Source organism: Notolabrus celidotus, chromosome 4 (assembly GCF_009762535.1).
Source record: "Notolabrus celidotus isolate fNotCel1 chromosome 4, fNotCel1.pri, whole genome shotgun sequence".
Classification (NCBI taxonomy): domain Eukaryota; kingdom Metazoa; phylum Chordata; class Actinopteri; order Labriformes; family Labridae; genus Notolabrus; species Notolabrus celidotus.
This window is the reverse complement of record NC_048275.1, coordinates 19779073-19795974: the sequence shown is the minus strand read 5'-3', so window position 1 is coordinate 19795974 and position 16902 is coordinate 19779073. Positions and strand designations below refer to the sequence as shown.

General features: G+C 38.4%; 1 protein-coding gene across 8 annotated transcripts in view; it reads left to right on the top strand.

Moving 5' to 3' along the window:
- Window positions 1–14350, top strand: part of LOC117811598 (calcium/calmodulin-dependent protein kinase type II subunit gamma) — an 88793-nt gene extending 74443 nt beyond the window's left edge. For 2 of the 8 annotated variants that reach the window (XM_034681971.1, XM_034681969.1), the window contains 7 exons: window positions 1052–1106; window positions 3574–3678; window positions 4111–4230; window positions 6922–6997; window positions 7189–7283; window positions 7496–7747; window positions 8749–14350. In XM_034681971.1, the coding sequence (XP_034537862.1) occupies window positions 1052–1106; window positions 3574–3678; window positions 4111–4230; window positions 6922–6997; window positions 7189–7283; window positions 7496–7728 (684 nt within the window). In that variant the 3' untranslated portion in view covers window positions 7729–7747; window positions 8749–14350. The remainder of the gene's footprint in view (window positions 1–1051; window positions 1107–3573; window positions 3679–4110; window positions 4231–6921; window positions 6998–7188; window positions 7284–7495; window positions 7748–8748) is intronic. The other 6 variants (XM_034681976.1, XM_034681975.1, XM_034681970.1 and 3 more) reach the window with 5 other exon arrangements.
- The last annotated feature ends 2552 nt before the right edge of the window (window positions 14351–16902 follow it).

Genomic DNA, 16902 nt, shown 5'->3' with positions numbered 1-16902 from the left:
CCTCAGACAATCAAACAAAATAAAGAACCCAAACAACTTTTAAGATTTTAAAACATTGACATTTGAATTTTTTAGTTCATTTAAAAAAAAACAAAAAAAACTTTATCACCGAAAAAGAAATGTACAATATAACTTAAAGTTTTGGATTTTTCTTTGATCAGATTTAATAAATTATTTTTTGTTTATCTAAATTATTCTTTCAGTCTCAGGCTTTCAAGTGCATCCCTAAGTAACTATATAAGTTGTAATATAGCACTTGATACTGTTTTTCTATTAGCTTACAACAAAGTTAGAGAGAGAGTACCAGTTTCCTCTATTTGGCAAAGGGCTCCTTAAAACTTTTATACAAAAGAAGAGGTCGTCTTTGATATTAAACATTACTAATACACTTGCTTATAATTCCTTATAATTAACACTGTAAAAGTATCAAATCATTTTAGTGGTACCCTTCAGTATCTATGTAACATTAAGTTATTTTCAAATTTGAATGCAACAGAAAATCCTACATACACCATATTTAACAGGGACACATGCACATGGACAACTACATATCTAATTACTCACATCAGACTTTCTGCTAAAACAGGAACTGACCTTCATGCTCTTGTTATTTTAGAGTCTTAGCTTGCTAAATATTTGTATCACTACATATTCAAATGGCAGTGCTGTTTCACGATATTCTACTGACTTCTTTCTCACCAAGACCTTGCTGCACTTCTTTTAGAAAAGCACGAACACACTAACATGCACTCAAACACTCCGACATGTTAAAACTAGCAATTTAAAAACTACTCACACACATTGTCACTCTAATATGTGTGGCTCTCTGCGCTGCTGTCCTGGCTGGTGTGTGCTCCTGGGAGGGAGTCGTCCACCCTTCCATCTGTTTGTCAGGTTGTCTGTGCATCGTATGCGCAAAGTGTCTGAAGCATCCCGGCCATGACTCACTAACACATTAACAAATGATTTATTGTATTTCTGCTTTCTTTTTCCTCCAAATCCCCTTTTCTATCTTTCCCTCTCTCTCTCTCTCCTCTCTCCTGTCTGACAGGGCTCCACAGAGAGCTGCAATAACACAGAAGAGGAGGAGATGAAAGGTAGGAAAGGTACTTGTCCAACTTTCACCTTCTCTGCATGCTGTTTAAAATCACTTAATATCGTATCAACCTCGCAATTAGACAGAGTTTTTCTTCACTGTTTAGTTGAGGTAATTCCAGGTACTGTCAGGGTGATTCAAACCATGATGTGTAGGATTTGAACATCTCTGACCTCTGTGACAGACAATAATCAAGCTGGCACAATTTAGCTCCTAGTGGAAAATAGCTTAGAGCAATATTTTTGCTCTAAGCTATTCCACCAGGTGAGCCCTCTCTGATATGTGATTCTCAGTTTCACTGTAAATAGTAAGTTACACAGATTCTTCAACCTGGCTTACTCCAGAACCCTCAAAGAAACAGATTTTATTGTGATTCACATGCCATTAATGGGTCTTAAGTAGATACATTTTAAATACTTTTTTACTTGTTTGTTAAATGGAGGTTGGACTGTTATTTTCTGATGCATTCAAGGAAGTCAGGAACTCTAAACACTGCTTTTGCAGCACAGCTTAAGGCAAATTTGTCACCCTAAATGAAAGTTTTGATCTAGATAGGATTGTTAGCTGTATAGATTTTAGTTTTGCCATTTCTAGTTTTTAAAAAAAGAGCAGTTTATTTCACTTTCCTAGTTGCAGGGTTAGAATAGTTCCATTCAATACTAGATGAGATCAGTGTTTTAAATAATCAAAGTGCTTGGTACATGATTAAGTTCACAGAGAAAGTAACAAGAGAAACAATTGAAGTGTGAAAACATGAATATTTTGTATTCCCAACACTATTTTTAACATAATTATATTATTTTACAAACAAGATATGACATTTTAAATATTAAAAATGATCACTTGAGGCTTTTAGTCAAGGTTGTATCACAAAGGTGTCTGAACATCATCTACCTCCAGAGTTACACACTGGATCCCTCTGATGTCACACATCTCACATTCACTATTGCCTAACTTACCTCGTGGGTACTTGTGCATTATTTACGCGAGTGTGTTCATGCCTGAATCAAACAGTGCTTAAGCCTTAAATTCATCGCCTCCAGGTCAGGGATGACACTCAGTGTCTTCAGTTGAGTGAGAAGGACAGAGCTACCTGTGGCTCACCAGCACAGTTAATCCAGTTACTTAGGGCAGCTTTCTGCAGGTTTACCAGCACTCGATCTTATAGCAGCAGATCATCACTGACATGCAAAGGAGAGGCTGTTGTTCCTGTTTGTCTAAGGTTGATTGCTTATGGACGTGAAATTATTATTCTGGTCTATGCTGAAATACAAACTTAAACACTGATAGATTGATTTAGCTCCACCATATACAAATGAAGTTCCCCTACCAATGCCAAGTCACAAGGTCAACAAAGGAAATGTCACTGGTTGTTGGTGTGCTGGAGTTACAGGAAAAAGTGACCAACAGTCTCTTCAGCAGGCTACAGCTCCAGCTATTTGCAAGTCTTATTCTAAGAGTGAGTGTAAATTAATGCAGACTGCTACCTTGTTTGATAATTAACACCTCACTGTGATAAGTTGCACAGTCACCCCTTAGAGACGAAGTTAAGTGTGTCAAATCATTGTTAAAGTAGGGCGAGGCTTCACCTCAATGCGTGTTCAGGAAAGTCCTGGCAGCTATGCTTGTTTGCATTGAATCCTTTGGATGATGTCATTAATGCATATCAGGTTGTCTGTATTGATCAGTGACAGAAAGTTTCCTTTGCTTTGTCATTATGTCTCTTCTGTTCCTTCTGCTGCCAAGGAAAATGGAATTCAGAAAAGACTTTAACCTGCTGATGCAGATGTAGCTCTATTTCAAGTTATGTATAAACTCTCAAGTCAAACTAACTTGTGCTGAAACCTGTTTTGACTCTCACTCTACTTTCACACTGAGCTCTGTTTGCATTCAGTGATAGGTATTACAACAGATCGCTGATTCACAGTGCCCTCTTGCTGATGCATAAAGCTTCATACATGTTTTTCACTTTGGAGGACATGTGACTTGAGAGGTTTGGCTACATGTGTGGCTTGTTGAGCTCATTTGTTTCTTACTTTCTGGTGTCTGAATAAGCTGACTTCACATGTTTCTGATTTCCACCTCAGTGCTCTTTATATGTCCGTGCCTTCTTCAGTGCGGTATTTTATACAAGTGCATTTTTCCTGATAGTGGATTGAATTGTTTAACCACATGAAACACTTTAGGATAGATAAAGTTGAAGAAAGTTTACCTACATATTTAAAAAAAGAAAGAATAAAATCTTCAGATTAAAAATCTGATGCTATCAAATATTTTTTTAGAATTTGAAATGAACACATCAATTATTAAAAATGTTTTAAATTAACCTCCTGTGTTTCACTTATTAATAAATGGACTATACACAACTCAAATAATTGAAAATGTTTGAACTTCTGATGAGCCCCGTCTTGATGGCAGACATCCTCTCAGGCTCTCTGTCAGTCTGTGTTTGTGTGTTTTTGTTGTGATGGCTGCAGCAGCTCCCTGTGAGTCTACTAGCAAAGACAGCGCAGTGCTAAGCCTGTGCAGTACTGCTGAGGAGCAGACCAAGACCCTGCCTCCTCCCTGCCCACCACCCACCTGTAAGTCAGCAGCAGTTTACCTGACTCACTTCTCAGCTCTGCCCTCTGTGTGCTGACCTTCTCCTCTCAAAACCCTGCAACTGTCTGTTGCAACAAGTCTACCCCCACAAGCAGAAAAAGACTCTTTGTTTTTTTTAAAAAAAAGGCAATGCATGAATAAGAGAAAACAAACCGCCTTCTCTCTGCTGCTTGCCTCCAAATGTCTGCACCAGTCTGCTCCACTCTCCTGTGCTGCCATCTACTGACACCAAAGCCTGACTACAATCTCCTGTCCCCCTTCTATATCTGAGTGTCTGGAGTCTTATTTCCTTTAATGACCTCTTGATTTACTTTGTGCAGAATAAGCAACATTTAATGCCATGTGAATAGTTCCAGACTTGGCTTCTCAGTTTGCTAAATATAACTTTGTTTTACTGGGATGGCTGTTTGCAGCTCGTCCCCTACAGGAGGCTGGTAGCAGCCCCAGTGTTCCTCAGACCAGTCCAGCTAACAGCTCTTGCCCTGAGACCACTCTGTCGCCCCCTGCAGGCAGCAGCTGTAAACCCCAGCAGAGTAAGTGCCAGGCAGGTTGTGTGGTGTGCAGGTTGTGCTCCTGAAGCAGTGTTCATGCTCCTAACTTTTAGGACCTGAAGTAATCAAAGAACTCCGTGCAGGTGTGGAGGATTTGATAACTGGCTTCTGTGGCTCAGCAGCTGCTCATTAGTTTAAGAAATAGAATAATGATTTCCTTTAATGTGTGCTCACGTCTGCAGGTTTTTGTTCTGTCAAATGCACAGATATGGAGTGTGTTTGCATGTTTTTTGCCTGTCTCTGGTGTGATGTCTTCCTGATAAACATTTCTTGACTTTTTGCCTTATTCTCTCAATCAGAGGAATTGTATTGGTTTACTCAGAGATTTGACCCTTTTCAGATGAATATGATGACCTCTATTGATCTCGGTTTTTGTGTGCATTGGGAAGTAATTTTGGAGTCTGTCAGTTTACTTTATTTTTTCCTAAACTGTTTAATTTAGCCATATTTAGAGATCTGATATTTTGAAAACTTTTAACATGCAACTCACCAGAAGTTAGCAATGGCTTTCCCAAATTTACTTTTCGCATGTGTCCACAGATTGTAAGCTTTCTTAAAGAGAGATTACTTAGATTGAGGTATATGATTTCCCCAAGAAATGCTCTGATGTCTTGGATCTGATAAAAAAAACAGCCGATTAGTAGCTTTTATAAAAGCTTAAAACTGCTGTGAAATACAAAGTCTACATGCTGATTGATATATGATATTACCCCTTAAAGGCCCTGTGAGGAGTTTTTAACTGGCTGAGAAACAGACTGAAAATGATACTGATGCCTCTTTATGACCTTTAATAGCAAACAAGACCATCAGCAGCAACATTGACACCTTCTCTGTTGTCATTTTTAATCCCTGAAACCGCCCTGAGGGGGTAGGTTTCAGACCAGATGATGGACATCTCGCTTCAGAAACAGCCTTTATTTTAATGTTTCATGGAAAACAATTACATTGCCTGATAAGGTTGACTGTTACAAGACAACAGGATGAGTTTTTTGTTGAAAACACTACTTTTGCATGTAAAGGACAAGAGATAAGAGGTATCACTTTGTCCACAAGGGGGCGCCAGAACCGATACATAACAAAAGTTCCTCACAGCAGCTTTAAGTAGTTGAGCCAAATATGTGTGTCATATTTTCATCTTTCAGCCAACATACAGCAAGTTATCAGCTTAATAGGATCAAACTAAAAATAATAGTATTAATGGTTCAACATATTTATGTGTTCAGGGGGTTTAGAAAACAAAACAAACAGACAAAAATAAAAATAAATTGAAGATGAAATGAAGAAAGAAAGAAAGAAATATACAAAGATACAATAAATACAAAGATAGATAAATAAATACATAAATAAAATGATGAATGAATAAAGATTAAATAAATACATCAATACATTTAGAAAAATATAATAAATAACATAAGGGTCATTTTCTGTCATTTGTAAATTGTATTCGCTCTCTTGAGGACTAATGTAATATATGTTTTGTAGAGCAAGTTGTAGAAATTCATTTCAAGATTTTGTTTGAAATTTTTTTAATTTTTTTAATTTATTATTTATTTATTTATTTTATGTATATATATTCTTTCTCATTCATGAGTCCTTCCTGTTTCTTATTTTTAAGATAACATTTCAGAACACATTGGATTGGACTCTTGTGGTTGTCATTGTACGATGTGTTCTTCTTTGTCTGTAAAAATATAAAACTGGGTAACATGCACTTTTTGATTGATGTATACAGCAGAAAAACCTAATAAGAATATATTTGAAAATAAATAAATAACAATAGGAATAAATCAAATAAATAAATAAATAAATAGACAGAGACATGAACAAAACTGGGTATACAGAGACTAAACTGGGGATAAAATGTTTTTTTTAATTCATTTCTGGTCACTCATTTTTGGCTGGTGTTTTAAAAACAACATTTTTTATTCCTCAAGTTTTCACATATTGCACTTTTCCAGAAAAAATAGTTACATTTAAGAACTGTATCCTTGGACTGAGGATTGCAGATTGTTGAAATCAGAATCAGAATCAGAATCAGCTTTGTTGGCCAGGTATGCTTGAACACACAAGGAATTTGACTTTGGTAAACTGTGCTCTCTTTGTACAAGGCGTAAGAATAAGACCTACAAATAAAAATAAAATAAAAATAATAATAACATCAGCCATAAATACAAAATAACAACAAATAGGCATGACTAATATGTACAGGCTAAAATAATATGATAAAGTGCAGTGGTGAGTAGCAGAAAGTATACTATATTTTGAATTGTCATAGATATCCTATTGTAGAGATTTGGGATTTCAAATAAAAAAAAAAGTAGGTTACATCTGTAGGAAGTGAGGAATGCTAAAAAGAGTTCTTCATTTAAGAAGATTCTGGTTTCATAAACACTTTGACCTGCATGTCAAACAGCATCACACACTGTGGACAGTGTGATCCACATTCAGAGTTTACAGTGTGTTTGGTGTGTTTAGCACAGGATGACTCTAGATATCAGGCGATTATACCCAAGGCTGTTCTCCTATTCTGTTAAAGTGTCCGCAGATTAAAGGTAGCTCAGAGAATGCATGATGTGTGATATTTGTATTTTCACCCATAAAATCTTTTCTGACAGTCCTTTAACCTTTCCTGGTTTTCTCGCCCTCTACCTCTCTTTTTCTTCCTGCTATCAGCTCGTAAACAGGAGATCATAAAGATGACGGAGCAGCTGATCGAAGCCATCAACAATGGGGACTTTGAAGCTTACACGTGAGTTTTCATTTGCAGTTAAACAGAAAGAAGATGTGTAAAAGTCATCAGTCTTTTCCATCTTGGAAATCATCATACCCTTCATCTCACTAAAGCTTTAAAAGTCATGTCAGCTGATCTGCAACCTTCAGCACTCTCTGTGAGATAAACTCTTGAGCGTAAGTTTATTGATTCTTACTTTCCTCTGACAGAAGAATCTGCGACCCTGGACTGACTTCTTTTGAACCAGAAGCCCTCGGAAACCTGGTGGAGGGCATGGACTTCCACAAGTTCTACTTTGAGAACTGTGAGTTTGCTTCATGTGGTGTCTGTGGTGCTTTGTTTTCCTTTTAAATCCAGAGACAGTGAGAAGTAGAGTTGGTCTCTGCTGACAGAAGTTCAGACTGTGATCTTATTACCGATCAGTAAGCAGTTAATGATTTAACCCTTGTAACTTCAGTTATTTAGCTCCACAAGTCTAGTTTACAAACAGCAAAGGTGTACATGTCATCCCCACAGTACTGAGTAAAAACAGCAAACCAGTCCATACCACCATCCTCAACCCCCACGTCCATCTGATTGGAGAAGAGGCCGCTTGCATTGCCTACATCCGCCTGACGCAGTACATCGACAGCCAGGGCAGGCCGCGCTCCTGCCAGTCAGAGGAGACGCGTGTGTGGCACCGCCGGGAAGCCAAATGGCTCAATGTGCACTTCCACTGCTCAGGAGCACCAGCGGCACCCCTGCAGTGAACTGGTGGCCCAGGCCTAGGTGAGATGATAACACCTCACTATTACTACAGTGTGATTGGTGCAGTAACAGTTTGATGGTGCTTTTAAGGAGTACTGTGGACCGAATAAGCTCTTGGCACAGGTTATGTCTATCACCTGAGGGTTTTTACTGAACTACATTTTCTTTTAAAGCTACATTACTCTGGAACAGCACATCAAGCACATCACCAAAACCGCCTTCTTCCACCTTAGATATATCGCCCGTCTCCGTCCATCTCTCTCATTTTCCACCGCTTAATCCACACCTTCATCACTTCCAGACTCGACTACTGCAATAGCATCTTCTACAGCCTTCCTTCAAAAAAACTCAACAAACTACAATATATCCAGAACTCTGCTTCCCGCCTGCTCACCCACATCTGCTCCTGTGACCACATCACCCCTGTCCTCCAAAACCTCCACTTGCTCCCTATCAAACAATGCATACATTTTAAAATCCTCCTCCTCACCCACAAAGCCCTCCATAACCAGGCCCCTTCTTACCTCACTGACCTGCTCCATCACCACACCCCCTCCGGTAACCTCCGATCCTCCAACGCCCACCTCCTCTCCCTACCACCTGACACCAAGCACCGAACCAGGGGGGGGCAGAGCTTTCTCTGTCGCCGCCCCCCACCCTCTGGAACGCCTTACCACTTAACATTCGAAACTGCCCCAACCTGTCCACCTTCAAATCACTCACCAAAACCTCATTTAGCACTGCTTTTATCGTATGATTGTTTTTAAATGTATTATATTCATGTTTTTAATCATTCTGTTGTTTTATACGATGTTTTATCCTTTGTGCAGCGTCTCTGAGTTTTTAGAAAAGCGCTTTATAAATAAAATGTATTATTATTATTATTATTATTATTATTATTATTACTATTACTCAGCTTTCAGTCATTAGACAGAGGCTAATGGAGGGCTAATAATGCTTTTCTTACCCTTGTGATCCAGGTGAACAGTTTGCATACTAACAGTCTCATCTTCTCTCTCCAGCTTTGCCTGAACTATAAAGCTGTTTGGAGCATTTATTCTCCGTGGTCGGATTGGTACCTGGATCCTGGCCGGGAAGAGGCTGCTTGGAAAACTTATCAAAAACATAAAAGTTGGGAAAATCTATCATAAATTTAAAAAAAAAAGAAAAACTAACTTTTAAATTTCAAAAGCTTTGACTGAGCGACTGACCACACCGACCAACACTGATCCAGTCTGAACCCTGGCTAGAGGAGGGTGGGGCCCGGCTGACGTCAGCCCCTGTCTTGCAGAAGGTGCATGTTTCTGGGGCGACACGGGGGTGATGCTGTCCTGCGCCTTGTCTCCCATGGCCTTTATTTCCCCCCTTCTTTGTTTTGTCTGCTGTCTGGAAAAAGTATTAACATGTTAAAAATATAAATATATCTATATAACAGAAAAAACACTTTTACACACACCGTGAATGCGGACGGAGCTGCAAGTTAAACGTGGAAAGTGTGATGTTTTTCTGTTCTGTCTCTGGAAAACAGCAGAAGGTCTACTTCAATAGAAGCGTTGTTAGTTTTTCATTTAACAGGTTTATGTGTGTGGGGAAGGAAACAAATAATATCTACTTAATATCATAATTTAACAGCCATTTTTGTGTCTGGTTTGAGTATATGCACACAATGTTTTTAAAGGGTTTAGACGTTGTAATACGTTACTGAAGGGACCTTTATTTTTATTTGTCTTTTTGTATGATGTGTCATGAAGCTGTTTGTTTTTATCTCTTGAATGATGTATTTTAAATAACTTTGTGTTGACAAAGGATCCTTTTTAATCAAGCTGGGGACTTAATTTAACAGAGTTGTGTATAATTAGATATTTATATAGGTGAGAAAAGGGGAAACCAGAGTTAAATTAAGGGGTGTAGGGAGGGGAGATAAGCATGCAAGTTGGTGTTTTTGTTCTGCTTTGTTGTCCTGAGGTGTAAATACACACACAGACACGTACACACACGCACACACACTCGAGGCCCCTGTGCTCCAGCCTCTCTTTCGAGTTGAGCCTCCTTTAAACTTTAAAAACAAAGTCCAGGTCAGCTCATCCTGAAGTTGCAGAAGGCCTTCACCTGTCTACCCCTGCGTTGTTTGGTGGGGTCACCAGCCCCTCATATCTCTGTACTACCTAACCTGAAAGCACGGACACACTCCCAGACAACTTTCGGGGATTCCTTTGCTCTGTTTTTGTGTGTTTTTTGACGTGAAGCATGAACTTTGGCCTGCACTGTTTTTGCACAGATACTTGAGACTCGATGCTGTTGTGTTCTCTCTTCTGTGGGAGTGAACCTTTTTGCAACTTCAGGGTTACGCTCGCCTAAATCCTTCCTTCCTTCCCTCCTACCTCTGTCCCTTTACTTCCATCATTCCTGTCTCCTTAAATCTACCCATTGCTGTCTTCGTAGCACCACGTCGTGTGATGATGATAATGATGTCACCCTTATGCCTGTCTCCTGTTGTGTTTTTAAAGTGTGTGTGTCGTCTGTCTTGGCTTGCTGTGTGACGTCCTGGCACTAAAAATAAAAGCATGTTAAAAAGGGAATGCAGCCGTTGGATTGGACCAAAAAAGAAGGTGTAACAGGGTGAGGGCTTTGCCTACTAAAGGGCTGTGGGACCATAGCTGATGGCAATCAATGGATTTTGTCTCCTTTTGTCACAGATTCTGTTGTAAATGTTGAACTCTTAGTGTTTTAATGTTGAGATTTATATCAATTGTTTTAGCAAGAACTGTAAAAAACGTGGGGTTAAAATGAACGGAGGCTGAGACTGCCACGACCCTTTTTTTTACTGTCCCCTGTCGTCCCCTCACGCACACACACACACACACACACACACACGCACGCACACACGCACACACGCACGCACGCACGCACGCACGCACACACGCACACACACACACACTGAATGCTGAATAATCAGGTGGAAACACCTCACACACTCCTGTGGCTGATGATATTTGATTTCACAACACTGTAAAAGCACATGAGTCTGAAGATTCTCCCTTTAAAGAGGACTAACATATCTGTGTGTCAGTGTGTCGTTTTTGCACTGTGTCGTACAAACTTTGTGAGTGTGTGACTTTGTACCGGCCGAGGTCGTGGAAGCTTGTCGTCTGTCCTGTTGTGCTTCGCTGCTCCATAGTAACTCATGCTAACACCAGAGTGAGGCTTCAGATCATCAGACACCGTCGTCTATGTTTGTACGCTGACGCTGACGCAGTCCAGCAGATTTTAAAAATCGTTGTGATCCATATGTGAGACCCGCCCTCCTGTATCAGTCACCTGTGCTCCTGTGACATGCCATCAAAACTGTGCCCCCCACTCCCACAAACCCCCCTACCATAACGACCAACCAGAACTTAAACTACGTGATGTATTTTTATGACTCAGTGGTTCTGTTTGTGCTGTGGCCCAATCTGATGAAGTGTTTTTTCTTTCTTTGTGTGTCACACAGTCATGGGGATGTTTGAGAGTAAAATACAGTTACACTTTACAGGATTCTTAAAATGAGGCATTAGAGGGAGCAGCCAGCTGTTTAAGATGTATTTCCCTTTTTAATTGATGATGAAGTTAGGAAAAAACTTCAACCACAGAGGTGATGGAGCAGGAAAAGCACTGGTGTAAACCATGACATCACTAAAGGCTGTCTGTCTCTCTGTTTGGATCATGATATCACCCTGAGGTGGGTTTATTTAACAAAGGAAAAACCTCACTTTAATTGAAATTTCAACAATTGGACAAATACAACTCTCATACACTTGAACAGTACACCCAATTAAAAGCCAGAACAGGGCAGAAATGCATGTATGATGCATTCTCAGTTACAATCTTCTAATCACTGACAGTGAAAGGGTATTGATTGATCTTAATTCTTAAAAACTGTCTTGACTTCTCTTTTAGTAACCGTCTCACATAGTTACACCTGTGCTTTCCCGCTCTGCTCTGCTTAGTCAAAATCAGTCAAATCTGAACCTGTGAAGTCTGAAGAGGAGGCAGCTTGGTGCAGTGAGCCCACTCATACATTACACTCTTTAATGGTCTCTTGTGTAACAGTGGTTTCCAATCTTAGACTGTATAAATAAGGGACGTAGTATCCGTGATGTCACCCATCTGTTTCTGAAGCGCTGTTTTGAGGCCAATCATTGGTGGGAGCCATATTGCTGCTGTCGAGTGATTGTTACGTAACGAGGCGGGCTTTGAGCCTCCTAGCCAACAGCTAGTGTTCCCACCTGTCAATCAAGTCAGCTGTGTCTCTAATTGGAAGACTCGTAATCCCAATATCTTCAAAATTGCTGCGTTAGAAAAAAGGTAAACTTAGAAAAAAATTTACCATGAGCTATCCAGACTACACTTGTCTTTTGTACCAGACTGTAAACATGTTTATTTCTGCTGTAAAGATCGGCTTTTTTGAATTGGTGTGTATGTGGTTTCCGGTACTTCTGGAGCCAGCCTCAAGCGGATCCTTGATGAACTGCAGTTTTTAGCACTTCCGCATTGGACTCATATTTTTAGACCGGAGGTTTCTGCTTGTTTCCAATCTTTGAAAGGAGGTAGTGATTTCACAAGGCTGCCTCAGAGATGTACCAAGATACAACATCTGAAATTAACAATGATAAAAACTTTAATTTGCTCTTCCGCTCTTGTTAAAGCTACTCTGAGTAGTAGATCATATTTCAGTGGAATAACAAATTTAAAAGAACACATCTTTGTTTACCAGACCTCACATTAGATTGCCTTGTGACCCTCTGATTTATCGTGACCTCAAGTTGGGAACCACTGTTGCAAAATCAAAATCAATCACCACGACTATGATTTATTTCCCCATCATGCAGCTCAATAACTTCAGCTGATAGATCAAGTGTTTCTTTATCATATATAACTCACTCTTCATTGTCACCAGCCTGTGTGGAGGAGAGCTTCTTAGAGGAAACCATCCAGCCATGCAGACACTGGATTTTATCAATCAGGTTTTAGATATTGCTTCACCTTTCCACAACAATAGAGGCAAACTCTAATTCTAAGAACCATAAATTTATAATCCAGCTGCAAAATCTCCTCCACAAACAGCACCTGTTACTATGAACAATTCACAGACTTCCACATGGGGACCATTGTGACTGTTGAAAATATTTCTGATGAAAACTGTTCACAGTAACTTGAAGGTGTCTGCACAGAACTGAGATTTTGCTGTTCAATTTTTTTTAAGTATAACTTCTACATGAAATCAAAGTGATCTGCATGGCTGACTGGTGCTGGAGCTAAGTGAGGAAATGTTGGATGAACTGACCCTTTAAAACGGTTCATTAACCAGACATGTCTGACTGTAGGTCATCAGATATAGTAATAACAGGCACACAGGAGCTGAAAGTCTGAACACAGCAACCCAGCTAACCAATCATCTGATAGTGAAGCATATGGAGGCAACGAAAGGTCAATACATTTCACTTTAATGACACTTATAAGCACAGAATACTTTGAATGCCACTTCATTCTCTGCATTGAAATATTTTACTTTGAAATTAAATCGTCCCTAAATTGAAGATTTAAAATAATCCTCTGTTGTGGTTTTATGTTGTCACTGATTTTGTTCATCTTATGTTATTTGACGCACAAAATTAAACTGCAGGATATCATTCAGATTTTTCAATTTGAATTCAACAACTTTTTGGCTTTAAATTTGATCAATTTGACCTGAATGACCAGAATTACGTTTTGGCCGTGTTTAAGATCAATAAAACAAACTCACATTTTAATATTTATCAAAGGGACTGTTTTGAATTCAGTGGAAGTAATTTAATTCCACATGAATTTGAAGTTAGTGACCTTTCTTTGTCTCCATAGCAGCTTTACAAAGTGACATTCCTGCTTCAGCTGAGGCATCCTTGAGATCCATTCTAATGTTACTGATCACATACTAACTAGACAGGGTATGGACTTAACCGTCTAAAAGTTGTAAATAGGAAACGTGACCAAATATAAACTTTACACAGATGAACTCTGGGCTGATCGCACCAACTACCTACAAGAGAAATCCAATCCACAGTGGTTTTTGGTTTTTTTTTTGCTTCATTTAAAACTCAAGTTCTAAAAATGCAAATCTGCAGAAGTAAAAGAACCATCATTGATTGAACATTTGCTAAATACTTTGGCAAATGTTTGCTAAATGTTGGATTAAAGCACCTGACTGAACTGAAGGGAAGATCCTTGAAATGCTTCAATCATATGTTAAAAAGAGATAATTAACAACCACAATCTTTAACAGCAACACTATATATGCAGTTTTACAAATGGAAGAAATATGCATGTCTACTTTCTGGTAATTTTTCACTGTTACTTGATAAAGAAATGGAAATCTATGTTACTTGCATCCTCCAGGTTATGAAATGGCTCCGTCTGAGATATCCAAATCAACTGTTATCTCATAGAGCATAAAAGATTAGCAGAAGCTGAGCTTGTATGTAAGTACATTTATTGCATCGTAACCTTGTACTACAAAGGGGCTACATATGTCTATACTCTGAGTTTCAATTGGATGCTGGATTTTTTGCATGACCATACAGTTAATAAACATCATACATTAAAAACGAATGCGTGTGTTTCAATGGCTGTTTGTCATAGCATTATATTATAAAAGGAATACTATTACGAATATTAAAATGTTGCTTGTTTCTCAAAATTAATCAATAACAGGTGTACACGATTTGCCAGACAGCAAAACTGCATAATACTGATAACTTTCAGCGCTGTGGCAAAGTACTTAGTGCTTCTTTCTGACTGCTATTTTTATAATAATCAGGATTTTAAGTTTTACTGGTGAAAATACCTGTTGTAAATGCAGTTAGAAAGTGTCAGGATGGCAGTAATAATAATAATTGCATGTATTTGCTTAACCCTTCTGTTATGTTGCGGGTCAAATTGACCCTTTTTAAAGTCTATTTTAGGCATTATATGCCTTCCAAACCAGCTAAATGCAGCATAAAAATCTGGGCAGCATGTGACAGAAGAGGAGATGTGTTCATTTATCAACATTACTTCATAAAACAAACAAAAAAAGTAAAATAAAATTTAAAAAAAATTGATGTCATGTAAAAATATTGTATTTATATTTAGGGCTTTCCAACGTATATTAACAAAAAGTTTTAACATGAATTTTAATGAAAAACAAGTGAGTTATCATTGAACCATGATCTGTGAGAACTAAAGAACACCAATGGACTACATCTGAATTTAAATGGTTAGTAATGGAGTTAAAAACTAATGTGTGGGATTTTTGGATAATTGAATATGTCCTGAGTCAAATTGATCCAGGAACATTATTGCTGTTCCAGAGAAACGAACATAACAGGAGGGTTAAGCTGTAGTACTTCCAGTTGCATCTAGAGGGCGGCAAACACCAAAGCAAGCAATTTATAGCTAAACTTACAGTTCAGTTTCACTCTTTTCATTTAACATAATTGTATATAACATCAAACAAGCTGTCAGTGTGTAAACTATATGTTATTACTGTACACTAACATATCTGTCGTTATGCATTGTCAATGTAAGTGATTGGATAAAATCCGCCCATTTCCTGAATATGTATTTGAACATAAATCATTCACCCAGCAGTGGCCTCAGCAGTCTGGATTAGACTAATCAGTTCTATTCTTAAGTCTGAGGAAGTGATCGGTGATATCAACTCATAAAAGTTGTTTTGAATTGGCATTTCTCAGGACTGTTAATAAAACAGTTTTATTATTTAACCCTCCTGTTATGTTCATTTCTTTAGGGACAACAATAATGTTCCTGGGTCAATTTGACCCGGGGCATATTTAATTATCCAAAAGTGTCAGAACCCAAAAAAATCCCAATAAACATTTTTTTTAAAATCTCAGTATTAACTCCATTACTAACCATTTAAATCAATATTTAGTCCATTGGTGTTCTTTAACTCTCACAGATCATGGTTCAATGAGGATAACTCACTCGTTTTGAATGAAATTTCATGTTAAAACTTTTTTATGTACATTGGAAAGAGATTGTGGTGAAATATGTCACACAGTTTTGAAGAAACATTTAGTATTTAACAATTCTGACCCCTTTTAGCCTCCACTTTGACTGTGGGTCAAATTGACCCCACAAACAGTATCCATGTAATATAAACATGCAGGGGGGTTGCAAATATGTTTTTAGATTTTTTTTACTTTAAAATGGATCAATTCGACCAACAACAAAACAGGAGAGTTAAATTAGCTTTTCAAAACTTTGGGTTGCTTTATTCAAAGATTTCTACACTCTACTTTTGAATGATTGTTATTGCAGCCAGCTGAGGTGAAGCCAGAGCATTTCCCTTTATCAACACATATAAACTCTTATTTACACCGTCTACGTATTTATAGATTATAAAAATGCCTTATTACAACAAACTCATCCCTACACAGACTTTCATAAGCATGTCAGGGTGTTCATGTCCTCTACCAACAGCTTTACTGAGTATTATCAGACCACAACTTTAAGACAGAAGTGCTCAAAGTATATTGCTAAGGTTCTATGGAGTGTTTTCATACCTCTGATTCATGGTGACGTGTCTCCTTCAACACAAGTTCACATGACCGTTTCCTTGTTATTCAGGAGGGAGGAATGGGTTCTGCATGGATCAAGGTGTGGACAGTAACAACTTGGGAGCAACAAGGAGGCTGCACATTTCAAAATCTGTTGAGCTAATCTTTGATCAGTGGCCTCGCAAACACTCACAGGTGTTCTCACTTAGCCTGGTCCTTCAAACGATCAAACCCTAACAAGACGGTGGCTTATTCTCTGGACCTTTGGGAGCCATCATAAGTGATTCCTGATGAAAAACATTTCTTTCTGACCCCCAAAATAAATCTCTCCTTACAAGGTGAAGTTTTAAGGCTGTTAAAAATACATCAACAGGTAATACCTGTATACTTTACCTGATTGGAGTGTGTTAGAACATTATCTGCAATGATTGATCAATTTCAGTTAACTCTCCTGTTATGTTGCGTGTCAAATTGACCCTTTTAAAAATCTATTTTAGACAATATATGCCTTCCAAACCAGCTAAATACAGCATCAAAATCTGGGCAGCATGTGACAGAAGAGGTGTCGTGTTAATTTTTCAACATTACTTCATAAAAAAA